This window comes from Odocoileus virginianus, chromosome 11 (assembly GCF_023699985.2).
Source record: "Odocoileus virginianus isolate 20LAN1187 ecotype Illinois chromosome 11, Ovbor_1.2, whole genome shotgun sequence".
Classification (NCBI taxonomy): domain Eukaryota; kingdom Metazoa; phylum Chordata; class Mammalia; order Artiodactyla; family Cervidae; genus Odocoileus; species Odocoileus virginianus.
In genome coordinates, this window is record NC_069684.1 from 726,332 (window position 1) to 742,839 (window position 16,508).

The 16,508-nt window shown below is 55.4% G+C and overlaps 1 protein-coding gene across 7 annotated transcripts in view; it reads left to right on the forward strand.

The window, feature by feature from the left end:
- PPP1R12B (protein phosphatase 1 regulatory subunit 12B) overlaps positions 1-16,508 on the forward strand; it is a 171,197-nt gene that overhangs the window by 78,098 nt on the left and 76,591 nt on the right. For 4 of the 7 annotated variants that reach the window (XM_070473797.1, XM_070473794.1, XM_070473795.1 and 1 more), the window contains 2 exons: positions 619-744; positions 6,249-6,428. In XM_070473797.1, coding sequence (XP_070329898.1) covers positions 619-744; positions 6,249-6,428 — 306 coding nt within the window. Of the gene's footprint in view, positions 1-618; positions 745-6,070; positions 6,141-6,248; positions 6,429-16,508 lie in introns of those variants that run through there. The other 3 variants (XM_070473799.1, XM_070473800.1, XM_070473796.1) reach the window with 3 other exon arrangements.

Sequence of the window (16,508 nt, forward strand, 5' to 3'; positions counted from 1 at the left end):
GGAGTCGAGCAGCTACTAGTTTGTACGTCGATGTTAAGATGAGTGTGGGAAGTGTGACCTCCGCCGTGTCTCAGAGCCGCCGTGGGCTGGAGCCGGCTCCTCAGGGCGTGGTCCGCACCCCCACCGCTCTCGGCCGGGCACCGCCCGCAGCGTGCTGGCGGTGCAGAGGCCTGGTCCTCCCAGGCCTGCTGGGGCGGGCTGCGCTTGCGCACAGTCCCCGCTGGGGGAGGGCTGCCGGGTCCTGGGGAGGCAGAGGCCCCGGGCTGCCAGCTGCGGTGAGCCCCTCCTGGGCGTGCGCTCTGTCGTGAGCGGAGGGGCGTCCTGCCCATCCCACCCCCGCTCTGCTTGCTTGGGCTGACCCACCAGCCTTTCTAAATGAGGAGCAAAGTGACCGCTCCTTCCAGAAGCTCCAGAGCCTGGAAGCGCGGCCGTGGTCCCCAGTGAGGCAGGCTGGCCCTGAAGCGGGTGAACGAGCAGACAGATGCCGAGCCGGTCCTCTGTCTGCACGGGGGCTGCTGAGTCCGCAGACCCTGAAGGGCGTCCCGCGTGCTCCTTCGCTGCGCGCGCGCCTACATAGACAGCAGCCTGAGTGCCGCCCTGTCTGTCCCGCCTCCGCAGAGAGTCGGCTGCTAACCTGGTGCGCAGCGGCTCCCAGCCCCGGCAGCCCTGGAGGGACGCAGCCAAGGGGAGCGAGACCCCGCAGACGGGCGCTCCCTCGACCTTCGTGTCGACCTTCCTGAAAAGGTACCTGCTCCCTCATTCTGGCTGTGGACAGATGGGTAGTACCTGCATGCCTTTTTACACCCAATTAGCATCACAAAAGTGAATCAAAAAATAAATAGCTTTTAGATTTCTTGGAATTAGCATTTTAAGTGATTTTGAATTAAAATTAATTTTTTTTCCTAACTGAATTAGAGTACGCTAATTCCAACTTCTCCCCACAGACAGATCTGACACACACTCCACCCTTTCAGTCCTGGGCAGTCTGCAGCCAGTCATGGCTCCCAGTAGGCTCTGAGCCCGACTGAACTTAAGCCCTGTCCTCATCTGCAGTCCCACCTGGGGAGCGGGGAGGCAGGGAGGGGCCCAGAGGGTGTCAGGGGAGGTGGGGACAGTTTTTAATTTAAAAGTCTTGTGTTGAAGCCTGTTTATTCAGGGACTTGAGTTGTTGTTTTTTTTTATGACTTTAATGGCCCTCAGATCCATCAAGATGTGAAAGTCGCAAGTGTGTGCAGAGAAGGTACCCGGGCGTCCTGCCCTTTCTCATCTGTATGCCCCTTTCTGCAGTTACTTTCTTTGCCACGTGCCAGCCAGCGAGCAGCGCAGCTTTGCCAGAGCCCTGAAGCTGTAAGACACAATTAATATTTCAGCTTAAACTTTGCTGCTCACATGGAAGACTGACTCTCGTGGCTTCTTCTGAATTCTCTCTTCACTCCCACTTTCTTAACCCCTCCACCTGCCTCTTCATGCCACAGTCTTCATCATTAGGTGTTTGGGTGATTGGTTGGCTACCCTAGATACAGGCTTTGGCCACAGGCTGTGTTTGGGATAAAAACTATTTTCATTTGACTGGAAGAATCTTATCAGCCAGTTAACGTCAGAACGTGGGCACCGTTCCGAAATCAGAGAGCCACTGTTGCCTCTTGAAACTTCGGTTCTGCAGGCGTGTCCTGTAAGAGAAGGCTCAGCTTGGATAGTGTGCCCGTCCAGTTCAGGGATGAACTTGAAGCTTGTCCTACAGCCTCCGTGCTTCTGGCTTTACTGAGGCTGTTGCCTGTTTGCCTTCATGGGTGAGGCCTTAATCTGAATAGATGCTTTATTGCTCCTTACGATTGGATCCAAGGCTAAGAACACTTCTCAAGGAGAATAACGTCTTAGACCTTAGGGAAGGTGAGGCTGTGTTCACTGCTCAGGCCTACTGTTGTCCATGGTAGGCTGGGGCTTCCGCGCCCACGTCTCAGCGGGCGGATGGAGGGAGCAGTGTTTGGTGGGCAGATGTCGTCTGCACAGTCGGTGAGCCGAGAGCTGGGGTGGGGGGAGGGCCGCTTCTCTGTAGGGCGGGAACATGCTTCCTTCTGCAAGCGAGTCTGAGAGAGCAAATCTTATTTTATGATCTTTCAAAAGGAAAGAATCATACACAGGCACTATTTCAGACAGAAAGCGTGAGTAGGTATTTGTCATTCTTGGACTATGCCAGCTCTCAGAAGCTTTCCGCTTTCCATTTTCTTCTTATTTTTTAGGCAGAAATTCCTTCCGTACAGTCCAGTAAGATGCGTCTTTTGCCCAAGAAGTCTTGCTGACCGTTTCAGGTCACGCGCAGTTTGCTGTTATAGTCAAGTTTTTAAATAAATTCTCACTCAGATGATCACCTGCAGCAGTTGAGGTGGCTGTTGCATGTCTCAGTGGAGCAGAGAAGCTGGGCGCCGCCGCCCACTGGGTGCTGCTGTGTAGACGTGGACCCCTGACCCCTCGAGGCGCCCTGGCCTCTCTCTGCTCTGTGCTCCGTGCTGAGTCTCTGCTCCAGAGCGTCTCCAAGCTTTTGCAGCGGTGCTTCTGTTTCAGGGAGGCCTCTGGGCTCGCATGACTTTCTGTCTTGGAGGTGGTCAGAGTTTTGTCCTAATGAAATGGCTGTTTCCGGTCTGCCATCTCAGGCCCACCTCGTCCACGCGTTCTGCTTCCTCCTGCTGCACCTCTTCTGTCCTCCCCTCTGCGGGGTGATGGGCGGAGGCCTGCTGGCTGCGGGCCCAGTGCGGGTCGGTGGGTCCCTCCATGCCCAGCGGTTGCGTCCCTTCCTCTGGCCAGCTTGCTTGCAGCACCCAGCTGGGTGGGGAGGTGGTGCTGGGCGTGCGCTGAGCCGCGTATCCTGAAGGGCGTGACCATGTGCTGTTCTGCAGTGCGTCCTGTGCTGGACGTGGTGGCTTTCCGGCCCGTTGCAGCCCACTCCTGCTGCCCCCTCCTTTCTGGGGGTCATCTGCCCTGGGCAGCCGGCAGCCCACCTCCCGCCCCACTCTGCGCACCATGGCAGCCAAGCGGCTGGGCCGGCGGGCCTGCGGGTGCGGCGTGGCGAGCTCAGGCCTGCGGTGCCACCCTGAAGCCGCCTGTCCTGTCAGCGGAGGGGCATTCAGGCCTCAGCTTAGCAGGACCGCTTTCGCCTCAGTAACCCTACAGCTGGGCCTGCAAGGCCAGGGTCGGACTGCTGTGGTGAGTTGGAGGTCACAGACATCCCATCTTTCACTTACGTTTTCTGTAATTCTCAGTAGGACTCTTCTGTGTGTCTTTCTGGAGGATGGCGTTCAGATCCCGGTGGGCTGAGGCATGGTCCTGCTCTGGACGCGCTCGGGCTGCGGGGGCGGGGCCGTGGCGCTGGTCGTGTCTTCCTGGTGCCCGGCCCTTCCGCATGTGATGCAGCGCGGAGCTTCCCCTGCGGCCGTGGCTGGTGTGACTGGTCAGAGCCCTTCCCCGGGTGCGGCCAGGGCCCTGCTCTGCTTCTGTCCCTGCAGCTGGTGCAGGAGACGAAGCCTCAGCGAGGGCAGGGCTCTGCCTGGGCCCATGCTGGGGCCACCTGACGCTTTCCTCCCAACGCAGTGCTGGGCGCCGCTCACAGCCCTCGCGTGACCGCACACACACTCGCCAGGCCCTGTGACAGCGTGTTTGCACAGGGCGCTAGCCCTGTGGGGACAGGCATGTTGTCCCCACATGTGGCGATGCTGAGGCAGAGAGGCTCCTGGCGAGCTCAGAGTGTGGCCTGGGGAGGAGGCGTAGCAGCTGCCCCTGTGTTGAGCCCTAGCCTGGGCCAGGCACGGGGCTCGTGCTGAACAGAGTTATATCAGGACTTGGTTCACTCAGACGTACAGTACATCTGGTAATAGTGACTCACGTATGATGAATCTTCATTTTTCCTCTCAGTTGGGATGGTCACAAGATAGGGCTGGCACATGGCTTGAGTCACAGTGGTTAGATCGTGGCTTCCATTTCCAGGGGTTGCCTCATGGTTCAGAGTAGCTGCTCGAGTTCTTGCCATCACGGCTGCATTCTAGGACACTCGAGGGAGGAGGAGGAGAGGGGCTGGTTTGCCAAGAGGGAATGCCTCTGACCGAGAATTCCCCCCGGAGCACTAGCTTTCTGCTCTTGCCTCGCGGGCTCCCTCCAGCAGCCAGGGAGACTTTGAGGCGTGTGGATCCTTAAACGGTACACGGCTGCCCTGAGCTGTAGGGGCCTGGAGTGAGGAGCGTGAATGTAGGTGTGTCCTGTTGGGTCCTGAGGAGCCCTCCAGTGTGTGAGCAGCGGCCGTACTTTATAGATGAGGAATCTGAGACCAAGAGCGCAGCGATCTGGCCGCGGTCTCAGGCCAGAAGGAACAAAGGTGGGTTGGAGCCTAGATCTGTGTGTGCCGGGCCTCTTGTCTTTTCACTTCTTTTGTTTCCACTGAATTTATCTTTTATTCTGGGCACTATACTAAGTGTTCCACAGGCTATGTTTTATTTAATCTCATAAGACCTTGCACTTCCAGGCATCCCCATCCCTGTCTTAGAGGGCGAGAGATCAGAGAGGTTAAGCTTGGCCCCAGGTGGTTCCAAAGCCTCTAGTTCCCGCCCCAGAGCTTTTCCCAACAGTCTGTAAAATTATGCACCTCAGAATAGTAAAAGTCATATTCTGTGATTTAAGGACAGCCTTGGCATTCTCCGGCATGAGAAATTGCAGCGACCAAAGCATGTGATTAACTAAAAAGAACTTCATGTAAGGTTGTTAATGATTGTAAATTTTTTATACCATTTTTTCTGGTTAATTTTATTAGTGCTTCCTAGAGACTTACACATCTTGTAAGCCTGAGGAATTATTTGCCTTCATTTAAAAAAAAAAGAATGTGAAATCTCACATTTTTCCTGAGCTGCTATTCAGGAGAAGTTGCTTGTGTTTTTTAGATACCAGTTCAGAACTGTTCTATTTTTATCCTTGCATCTAGGTACCGTATTGATAGTTTTATGATCTGATCATTCTTTCAAGCTTATTATAATGTGATTATTTGAAAATGAGCTACTTATAAGCATTTGTGGTAGTTGTAAGTAGGTGAAAAAAGCAGATTTTTAGCATTTATTACTTCCATTGCTTCCCCATTTCTGTGAGTATCAATTTTGGGTCTCTGTTACCCCAGCAACAAGCTGTGACATCACAAACGATGGCTTTTTGGGTGCAGAACCAATGGCTGCTCTCAGTCTTTGTTAAGAAACAAAGATCTTGTTTTCATGTAAATGAGTGTAATTGCACAGCTTGCCCGGGGAAGTCTGTCTCAGGGTTGCACGTAGGATCCGCTTAGTTTCTGCTCTGTCTCTCCTGTCTGCAGTTGTGAGTGTGGACAGTCAGGCACTGGCTCCATGGAGAGAGAGCGGTCGCTCTGCTAGGTGAGGTTGCAGGGTGCTCCTGAGCGGGTCTGGGAGATCTGGGAAGATCTGGGAGATCTGGTGTCGGCCGCGACCCCTCGGGGCTGCCCGCCTGGGGCTGAGGGCGTGGTGTGTGTGTGTGTGGAGAGCAGGTGGTGCTCAGGAGGCGTTCGGAGCGCCCGTGTGTGTCACTGCTTGTGCCGTAGCTAAGTAAATGAAATTTTTTTGTATCTCAAAAAATTTTTTTCCTTTTTCCTGAAACATAACTCCTTAGGCAGAAGATGTCAGATTGAAAGTGTAATTATTGTTGTAAGATTTAAGTGCTCATAATTAAGAAAACAGACCAACCACAGACAAATTCTGAGCAAGAAGATTCTGTGGGCAAGCCCACCTCAAGGCTCTGCCTCTGCCAGGGTGGTGCTGGGTGGGTGGGGGGGTGGGTGGGTATGTGTGTGTGTGTGTGCGCGCGCTGACTGTTCCCTTTCTGCTGTCTTTCCTGACTTCAGCGGTGTGTGTGTGTGTGTGTGTGTGTGTGTGTGTGTGTGTGTGTGTGCGCGCGCGCGTGCGCGTGCACGCTGACTATTCCCTTTCTGCTGTCTTTCCTGACTTCAGGGCCTCTCACAGGTCCCAGGGCGGTGCTGTGTGTGTGCGCGCGCTGACTGTTCCCTTTCTGCTGTCTTTCCTGACTTCAGGACCCCTTACAGGTCCCAGGGCGGTGCTGTGTCTGTGTGTGTGTGCGCACGCTAACTGTTCCCTTTCTGCTGTGTCCTTCCTGACTTCAGGACCCCTCACAGGTCCCAGGGCAGTGTTGTCTCTGTGTGTGTGTATCTGCTGACCGTTCCCTTTCTGCTCTGTCCTTCTTGATTTTAGGACCCCTTACAGGTCCCAGGCAGACTCCACGGCGGAGAGAGCTGACAGCGTCGCCTGCAGCAGCCCGCTCTGTGTGATCACAAACCGCCCCCCGCCCAGCACTGCCAATGGGGTTCCAGCGGCCACTCTGCTCTGCGCCCCTGGCCCCGAGCCCTCTGTGGACGCCAGGGAGAAGAGGAGGTGTGTGACCCCGCCCCCTGTGGGCTCCGCCCTGAGGTAGGAGGCGGGGTGGGGGGCCCGAGTGAGTCCCCGGCTCAGAGACTTCTCGGAAACGGAGCTTTCTGTTATGGCTTGGGTTTGTAGTTTGCCTTTCGGAGACTTTGGTGGAGATTTTAATTATTTCTGATTATTTAACATATGTACTTCTTCTGTCATGGATAGAGGCGTTTCTTCTTTCTCTTCGTCTTATGAGAAAGAGAGGCCCCTCGCAGGCCCTGTTTCCCCTTGGTGCTGGAGCACCTGAGCATGGCGAGGGTCTTGCTTCTGCACTGGGTGGTCCGTGCTGACCTCTGGCAGCAGAGAGCAGGGATGTGATAAAAGGCTCTGAGAAGCAGAGCTCGATGTACGGTGGGGATTAATTTGAGAAGAATGTCAGAAAAGGCAGTGGGCAGTGCATCACGAACAGGCGGGGGTCAGTGGCTGGCTGTTCTGTGGACTCACTGGAGGGGTGGAGGGAGCAGCCAAGAGCTGACCTCAGAGAATTCAGAGAGGAGCTGAGAGAACTGACTCCACAGTTAGGGTAGAAAGCAAAGAAGAACTCGAGAGCCTCTGATGAAAGTGAAAGAGGAGACTGAAAAAGCTGGCTGAAAAGGATCATGGCATTTGGTCCCATCACTTCATGGCAAATAGATGGGAAAACAATGAAAACAGTAACAGACTTTATTTTTCTGGGCTCCAAAATCACTGCAGATGGTCACTGAAGCCTTGAAATTAAAAGATGCTTGCTCCTTGGAAGAAAAGTTAATGACAAACCTAGACAGCATATTAAAAAGCAGAGACATTACTTTGCCAACAAAGGTCCGTCTAGTCAAAGCTATGGTTTTTCCAGTGGTAATGTGTGGACGTGAGAGTTGGACTGTAAAGAAAGCTGAGCACCGAAGAATTGAGGCTTTTGAACTGTGGTGTTGGAGAAGACTCTTGAGAGTCCCTTGGACTGCAAGGAGATCCAACCAGTCCATCCTAAAGGAGATCAGTCCTGGGTGTTCATTGGAAGGACTGATGGTGAAGCTAAAACTCCAATAGTTTGGCCACCTGGTGTGAAGAACTAACTCTTGAAAAAGACCCTGATGCTGGGAAAGATTGAAGGTGGGAGGAGAAGGGGACGACAGAGGATGAGATGGTTGGATGGCATCACCGACTCGATGGACCTGGGTTTGAGTAAGCTCCGGGAGTTGGTGATGGACAGGGAGGCCTGGCGTGCTGCAGTCCATGGAGTCGCAAAGAGTCAGACATGACTGAGCAACTGAACTGAACTAAGCATCGGGCCTGAGAGACCTTGGAAGGTATGACTGAAAAGGACAGGCCATTTTCTCCCACTTGAAGAGGTGGTGAAAAATAGAATGCATTCCATTTGGGAATTGAAGACTGGAGCCATAATTATCCCTTTTTTTAAGACTATAAAAAGAAGTGAAATCTTACCAAAATTTAGATTCCAGTTTGACTTCATTTTATTTCGAATATCCCAAAGAAGGAATGTTGTATTTGTGAATGTGTGTATATGTGTAGCATGTCAGAGCATCTTTTCATCTATAAGATACAGGGAGTTAAACGTTTTAAATACTTGTTTATTGTAAAGACAGCTCTAAGACATGTCTTTTGAGACTAAATGGAAGGAAAGTAAGTTGAAAAAGTGCTTTTCTTTTTCCTTTCCTTCCTTTTTTCATTTATTTACATAAAACTTGAAGAGATTCTATTTTCTGGGCTAACAGATTGCAGAGCCAACAGTTGTCATCTTATAATGAGCTTCCAGCCAGGAAATTTTTAATAAATCTTCAGTATTTAATGTTTATGTATTTCATAGTTCAGATGTAATTTAGATACTGTTAGTTTCATCCAGAAAGTAAATGCAAATGTAATCTTTCATTTGCTGAAAAGAAACTCCCTTTGAAGACTGCTCCTGAGGGGAGACAGGCGACATGGGTTAGATCCACCGTCGGGACCACGGGTCCTGAAGGGCGGCTCAACCAGGCGATGCAGGCTGCGCCGCTAGCGCTCGGGGGCCGCAGGGAGAGCAGGGGGCACGGTGACTGTCTGCTGGGGCTTTAGAACCTCTGAGCAGTAACCTGCTGCGGACTGTGAGCTTGTTTCAGAAGTTTAATGCAATCCACAAATATTTACCGAGTAACAGCCACGTACCACGTGCCATGTGGAATGTGGGTGCATTTCACCAAGGAGCGCCGAGTATAAAAGAATTAAGTCAAAGTGTCTTACACATACTCTGAGTTGTGACGACAGGCCTTACAGAGGACGTCTGAGGGGTCAGAGAAAGTCAGGCCAGGAGTGCGAGGCCCGCCCTGTTGAGAGCTGCGGGGAGGGGGTGCACACTCCAGGCAGCGCATGCAGGCCCTGCAGAGGGGCCGTGTGCGAGGCACCCTGTGCTCCAGAGACCCTGGAGGAGACTGATGTGCGGAGGGTGAGGGCCCGGGTGGTCCGGGCTGAAGCCCCAGGGCAGGCAGGGGCTGCAAGGGGCGGCCGCCACAGCTGGCGAGGAGTGCGGGCTTCCGCTCAGAGCCGTCATCGGCCTCGGGAAGAGTGTTTGGGACACCTTACAGAGGTGCAAGTCACCCAGCGTGCGAGTCCGCAGGTGCGATCACCCGTGCACGCCAGAGCCTCTCATCACCTGGAGAGGAGCCCGGCCCCGGGTCTCCACACTCCCCGTCCTGTGGTCACTCTGGGGGTCCCTGTCCGAAAGTGTCGCCCCAAAGTGCAGTCTGCGCGTGGTCCGCTGTGACTGGCTGCTTTCCCCAGCCTGGTGTCTCCCAGGCTCTCCCATGCTGTGGCGTGTGTCAGGACTGCCTTCTTTCTGCGGGTGAGCACTGTCCGTTGCATGGCTCTCCTCCATTGTGTTTGACATTCGTAAGATGCTGGACATCTGGGTTGTTCCTGCCTCTTGGCTGTTAGAAACATTCAGGTACAAGTTTCTGCGTGCATATATGTTTTCATTTCTTTTCATATATGTCTGCATATATGTTTTCATTTCTGTTGGGTATATACCTTAGCGTAGAATTTCTTGGTCATCTGTCCATAGAAGATTTTAGCCAAAAGAAAACTAGTAATAAGTTGGTCTGACTTGTATTTTTTAAAGCTCTGCCTTTTGAGCTCTGGTTGCAGTGCTGCGTGTGGGGTGGACGGGGGGGATGATGGAGTGGACGGGGGGGGGGGGGGATGGTGGGGAGGGGGTGAGGCCACCCGTCGGGACCCTCTGCAGGCATGGGGCCTGGGGGGGCGGGGGGACTGTGGCCGTGGGGGGAGGGCACGAGAGCCCCTTTGGGGCAGCTCCAGCAGTGCGGCAGGTGGGCCCACAAGGACCCTGCTCCCCTGGTCAGCATAGCGGAGTGTGCCTGAGCGGGGAAAAGGAAAGGAAGCTCCCAGGGGGCAGATGTGAGGAGGCCCCAAAAGCCAGAATGGTCTGCGTGACCCGGGGCAGCCTGAGGCCTGGGGTCTGGAGGCATGGATTTTGCTCCCAGTATGGACTCAGGATGCCGGGCTGTGGCCCTGAGTGGGCTTAGGCCTTTCAGCAGGAGCCCATCTGGGCTGCCCGGGTCCTGGCCCCTGCTCCAGAAAAGGCGCAAGGGTCTGGGCAGGGATGGAAAAATGTTTTTAAGTTTTTTTCTCAAGATTTTGAAGAATACGTATGTTTATGTTATTTTCTTCTTCAGATTACTCTCCTTTATAGGAGAATATAGTAATATAGTAATATAGTATATTACAAGATACAGAATGTAATTCACTGTGCTTACAGTAGTCTTTATCATCAGAAAAATCTCCTTTGGGCTATTTTTACTACGCATGCAGTTTGGAAATCCCAAGCCAAGAGTCTAACATAGAAACCAGTTGTGTACTCTGGAAGTCTGGGGGCCAGCATGGCACAAACATGTTTAAAACTACCTTGAAAAGGAGCATGTGTCCAGCCTGGGGTCTGAGACATTTCTGTGCCGCGGTCCCCTCCAGAGACACCCTTGCAGGGAACGCTGCAAGCGCTGTGGCAGGTGAGTCCCGCAAGGGCGCGCTTGCCGCGCGGGGTCCAGGTCTGCAAGCTCCGGCAGAAAATGCGGACTGTGCTTCGACTGGTCACATCAACAGTCAGTCCGCAGGATTTTATTGGAGCCAGACTGGAGGAGTGTGACCTGGAAGACTATCTCGGGAAGCTCTGAGGGTGGTTCTTCCCGTTGGAGGTCCTGGCACAGCAGCTCAGCAAGGTTTGGGGCACCAGGCTGCGTGCCCACACACCACGTCGTGCTGACGGTTGACATGACCCGGGTCTGCTCATCCTCACAGCCCCGTCCAGAAGGAAGGCTCGCTCTGAGGGGCCATCTCGTCGGGGCTGGGGCTGCTGCTACATGTAGTTGAGCAGGCGTTTCTGCCGACAGAGGTCTGTGTGAAAGTCAGACACACCGCACAGTAGGGGGTGGGGGGCCAGAGGGCAGAGACAGTTGTTTCATGTCTGAATCATTCTTGTCTTGCCGTAAAGTGTGAGTTTTATTCACAGAGTAACTGGCAGTGACCAGTTGTACTAAAGGCAGGTCTATAGGCAGAGCAGTCTGGTGAGGGGGTCGGGGGCGCTTCTTGAGACAGGGGGGTCTGCTGCATGCTCGTGTGTCCGATGGCGCTGCGTGAGCATGCTGCAGCCTCGCGGTGAGGTTGCTGTGTGCCCGGGAGAGGTGTCAGGAGGCACGGTCCCAGGAGGGCTGGCCCATGTGTCCCTGGGGAGGCCAGCAGGCCACCCGGGAGCCGCGGGTCTGAGGTCAGGCCTGTGGACAGGCCAGCCGCACAGTGCAGATCGGAGGCACAGGGGAGCTGCCCAAGGAGGTGCCAGGCTTGAGTTTTGAAGGGTCAGTTGTGGGAGGTGGGTGGTGATTTAGAGGGAACACGAGATGCTCAAGGAACAGGCTCGCTGAGCCTGACTCTGGGGGAGGTGAGGCCGTGCAGCGTCCCCGCTGTCTTCTGTGAAGCAGGTCTAGGTGAAGAAGTAGTGTTCTGTGGCTAAGTGAGCTTGCCCAGCTGCGGTCAGACAGGGTGAACAGGCTTCCTCTCCAGCCTCAGGGCAGGGAGGGTGAGCATCTGCAGCCTTCCCCACGTTCCGTGTCTGCTGAATCCTTGTGTTTTTCACAGGAACCCCAGTGGTCTTCCATTGGAAACAGTTGGGAAGCTGGTGCCCCAGAGGCGGGCAGGAGCCGGTGGTGGTGTCTCTCTGTGCTGAGAAACCTGAGCTGCTGCTCTCAGGGCCGTGGGCTGGAGTGTGTCCAGCTGGGAAATGACTTGATCAAATAAAACATGCCACTTAAGCCTTTACAGAATTAAAGCCATTCAGTTTCTCCTTCAGACAAACACAGGCTGAAAGAGAAATAAATCACATGTTTTGCAAACAACTGAATTTTTCTTCTGAGAAAACATGCTGGGTGCTCATTCTCGTCCTGATGCGCGGCTTTCTCTGTGATCGGGTCCTCGCGGCGGTTTTCTGGCTCCTGCTGGGACGTGGAGGCCTGGAGCCTGTGTTTACAGGTCCCATTGGAGACAGACAGCGTTGGGTAAATGCGCCTTCAGACCGGTCGCAGCAGGTCCTGACCTGGGGGAATGTTGTCTTGGGAAGCAGAGTCGCTGCAGCCTGTGAGCTGGGCTGGGTCCCGTGCCCGGGCACGCTGCCTCTCCTCTGTGGGTGCAGGTGCAGCCGTCCCCGCGGGGCCCCGCGCTCAGCCTGCCGAGCTGCAGACAGGGCCACAGGCGCCTCAATGCAGGGGCTGGCCCAGGGGGTGCCCTGCGACTCCGGCTGTGATCGACACGGGAAAGGTTAGCCCCAGGCTCATCTCAGGGATGATGGGTAGCTTATTTTTCGCTGTATTTTCCAGAGCTGCAGAGTGATGGGATGTTGTTGTAATGCTGGTGGAGGGCTGGTGAGCTCTGTGGACAGGTCTCTGTGAGGCTGTGTCTGCCAGGATGGCACAGGCCTTGAGGAGCAGGTGAGATAGTTAAGTGGGACCTGCATAAGCTCAGGGTGGGACCTCTGCAAGTTTATTACCTTTGAGAAGGGCACAGTCTTGGGTTTACAGAGTTTCTTTTCTTTCTTTTTTTTTTCCCTGAAAAGCACCCCTGTGCCTGGCATGTCCCTCTTACCCGATGGAAAGAAGGTGGGTTATGGCGCCAGGTTGCAGGTGGAGATGCCGACGCCCAAGAGCATCAGGTCAGGCAGTGGGGGCCGTATCCCACGCCTGTTTTTCCTCCCCATTGAAATTACTAACCATTTCTTATTTTGGACTAAAAAAAAAAAAAGTTTCAGTCCCGGGGCCAATCCATCTCCACCTGTGGCGGGAGCACAGCCGTCTCCACCTCACGGCCTTCCAGGCCCTGCACCCCATTCCGGGGCTGCTGCTAGGCCTGAAGGCCCCTGGGGCCGTGTGACTGTGGAGGGTCAGCTGGACCGCAGGTGCGGTGGGGCGGGCATGTGGTCAGACCAGCTGTGGCACGTCCCGCGGCCTCGGGTTTTCCTTAGCAACCCTGTAAACACCCCTGCACTAATATTAGAGTGTCCGCTATTGGTCCTCTCGGTTGGCGTCTCCTCCAGCTTTCCCCCTCCCGCGATCCCCAGCACTGAATTTTACGTGTTTTTTTTTTCTTGGCTCCCTTTGCTTTTCTAATAGAAATGACCAAAATGGTTTCTCTCTACACGAACTGAAATTATTTGTCTTTCCTGAATAGCTCCCACACACTTGCTTTGCGTGGTCTGTTTACAGCCGAGTCATGTACGCCACATGGGTCGACCTTCCTGAATTCCTCGGGGTCTTAGTAAGCTGGGCAGTTACTCTGTGAGTGAAGCTGTCAGCAGATTAATTTGGCGTTGTCTTTGGAATGTGAGAAATTTAAACCAAGTAATTAAGCTCTGAGTCATGGTTTTTTAAAGCTGTTTGACTCATCTCCCAGCCTCCATGCTGAGGACAAGGCAGTGGTCAGCTCGAGGAGGTCCTCTGGAAAGGGGTTCCCAGCTCCCCCAGCCTCTGAGCTTTGTTCTGAAATGAGTTTCCTTTGCCTGAGAGGCTGGGGAGCGGTCGGTCCATTGCCGTCTCTGGCCTCACTGCGGGTTTCTGGGTTGCTTGTGTGGTAACTTACCACGCTGACTCATCAGAGGTTAAGACCATCCTTGCTTGACTCGTTTCTGGCCGTGTCAGGAAGGCGTTTGCGCTGTTGGGTCCCCGAGCACGCGCCTTGCCATGCAGCGCCGCGTGTCGCTGGTTCTGGGGCGTCTTTTGTGTGTCCCGAGCCCCGAGGTCAGCCTCCCCGTTGTTGCCACCGTGGTCCCTGCCCCTGCCTGAGTGTGGTCCCGGGCGCTTGCACACCTCCGCGGGCCACGTGCCCGGGTCTGCAGACGCCTCTCGGTGACTGTGGAGCGATGTTTACAGCTGATGGGGAGCAGGCGTGACAGCCCCGCCTGTCCCCCTCGGTGAAGGGTCCTGCCGTCGACGCCAGCCTAGATCCGATCAGCCGGGGGAGACGCAGCTGGTCTGAGTTTAAGAGCACCAAGTGGGAAGTAACTGCTAACGTGTGTAGGGTTTCTTTTGGGGGTGATCACAATGTTTTAAAATTGATTATGGTGATAATCGCGTAACTTTTAATATACAGAAGGCCGTTGAGTGGTGCACTTAAGTGGAGATGTGACACATCCTGGCCTTGGAAGGCTGTCTAAACATAGCACAGTAGTGTCCAGCCCCCCTCAGCAGCTCCGGAAAAACAGGCCCAGGCAGTGCCTGCCGAGGGTTGCTGCAGTGAGACCGAGGGGCCTGGAATGGAAAGGCTGCTTTCTCTGGCTGAACGCAGTCCCTGAGACGGGCACTCATCAGGTCCAGAGACAGCGGCGCTTGTCACGGGGTCGCCCAGCACACCACTTAGCAGTTGAGGAGCAGGGTCCCAGAGCGCCCCCTCCCCGCAGGACGTGCACGTCCCGAAGGGGGCCCGGGCCGCTGCCCCTGCTCCCAACCCCGCAGCACCAGGGCCGGTCGCGGGCACCCTCAGTGCCACGCCCTATCAGCCCTGAGTTTACAGCTAATCTCCTCCTGATAAGGTGGTTCTTTTTTCAGAGCTGTGAGTGCCAGTGCCCGGTGGGAGGGACCAAAATGCTGGGCCCTCACTCGAGCCGCCCCCACCATACCAGGTGCTTTTCGCCTGTTAGGAGAATGGTCGCTTGCAACAACCTCACGAAATGAGCTCTAGTGTTTACTAGGGGAGGGCCGCAGAGGGGCGGCCACCTGTCTGTGGAAAAGCAGGCTCTGGGAACGCCGCTGCTGGGCCCAGGTGTGTGGCAGGGTGTCTGGGTGCCCGACCTCTCCCCTCTGTGACTTGCCCTGGCAGCAGAGTCCTTGCTGCCCCTGGATTTACGGCGGTGGGAGGCGCGGGAAATGGATCTTGCTGCTCTGGGTTTGCGGCCGGCTGGCGTGCCACCCTGGGCCCTGCGAATGTGAGTCTGCCGGAGACCCTGACAGCCGGAGCCCTTTCTGCTGTCTGCCCTCCCCTCCGGTTCTTCGGGAGGCGGGCGGGTGTGCACGCTGCTCGGGTGCCGTGGTTGGGGCTGGAAGTGGTGAGGACAGGATGCAGCAGTGTGGGTCAGAACCAGTGTGGAGCTTTGCTGGTACTCCTTCCCGTCCCCAGTGAATGTAAACATGTGCGCTGACTCAGGGTCTGATCGTGGCGGTCAGGGCGGCAGAGGGCAGATAGGAGTTTGGGGAAATGGAACCGTGCTTGTCCTTCTGAGATAAGTATCAGTGACGTTATACGCAGGTTGGATAGTAGTGCACAGGCGGTGGTTGTGTTGTTACGTTGTTTTATCTTACGCACTGCCGCTGCTGCTAAGTCGCTTCAGTCGTGTCCGACTCTGTGCAGCCCCATAGACGGCAGCCCACCAGGCTCCCCCGTCCCTGGGATTCTCCAGGCAAGAGTACTGGAGTGGGTTGCCATTGCCTTCTCCGATCTTAAGCATTACATACTATATATTGTAAGTAAATGAAATATGTCAGATACTTACCCGAGTTAGAGAAGCTGATGTGGGTGTGTGAAGGTACAGGGCGCCACTTGAGTTGCCCTTTGAACAGGAAATCATAAAGTGAAGAGACTGATGCGTTGTGCTCCGGGTAGAAGCTCTTCGCCTGCTACAAACTGGACAGTCAGGTTGAACCTTGACGGCAGTGAATATTTCCCCGTGTGTGTGGGTCGCCCCCTCACGGTCTTGGGTGCGCAGAGGACCGGATTCCAGACAGAGTTCAGAAGGTGCTGGGTCAGGCTGTGCAGGAGACTCTGGTGCTGGGTCGTCGGCTCGGCCCGTGGAGTCGCTGCTCGTGGGGCCTTCTGGCTCCGCCTCCCAGAGCCGCACTCTGCCCTCCCTGCTCCTCCCGCCCCCTGCCCCGCTGGTCTTTGGCAGTTGCCCCACTATGTGTTCCAGGTAGCAAGCCCAGATGTCCCCGAGCGTGTCTGACGTCCACGCCGACCCTTGGGATTGTGATGGCTGCCGTCCCCTTCTCTGCTGAAGCAAGTCCTGTTTGTACTGTGAGAGCTCCTGGCGTCAGCCCTGCTGCTTGCTCTGTTCCCCCAGGTCTGCGTCCTCCCCCCGTGTGGCCCTGTGCTCAGGCTGGTCCAGCTGCCGCCGCTGCCTCAGAAACCCCCCAGGGGCTGGTTCTGCCGCGATCTCTGCACAGCACACAGGTTGGGGCACCAGCGTGCCGCTGCGCAGTGACCCCCGTGTCCAGAGGGGGGCGGCAGAGGCACGCGTGGTGGCCGCTTCCCGGAAGACGGCCTCCTGAGACCCTGCTCTGTGTTCCGGCCCGTTCCTTCCCAGGGTGTCCGGGCAGCTGGGCGTTCCTCCTCGTGAGAGCGGCAGGCACAGGGGAGGGTTCCCGGTCCCTGCACCTCAAGGTTGCCTTTTGACTTAGCTCCGGTCCGCGTTGAGTCCAGAGGCGGCTGTCTTGCCGGCCACACGCTCACTGCTGTGCCAGGAGCCGTGGGTCTAAAGCGAGAGCCCTGCCTGTTTCATGCCCTGAGACCAGAGATGCCAGGTGCCCGCCT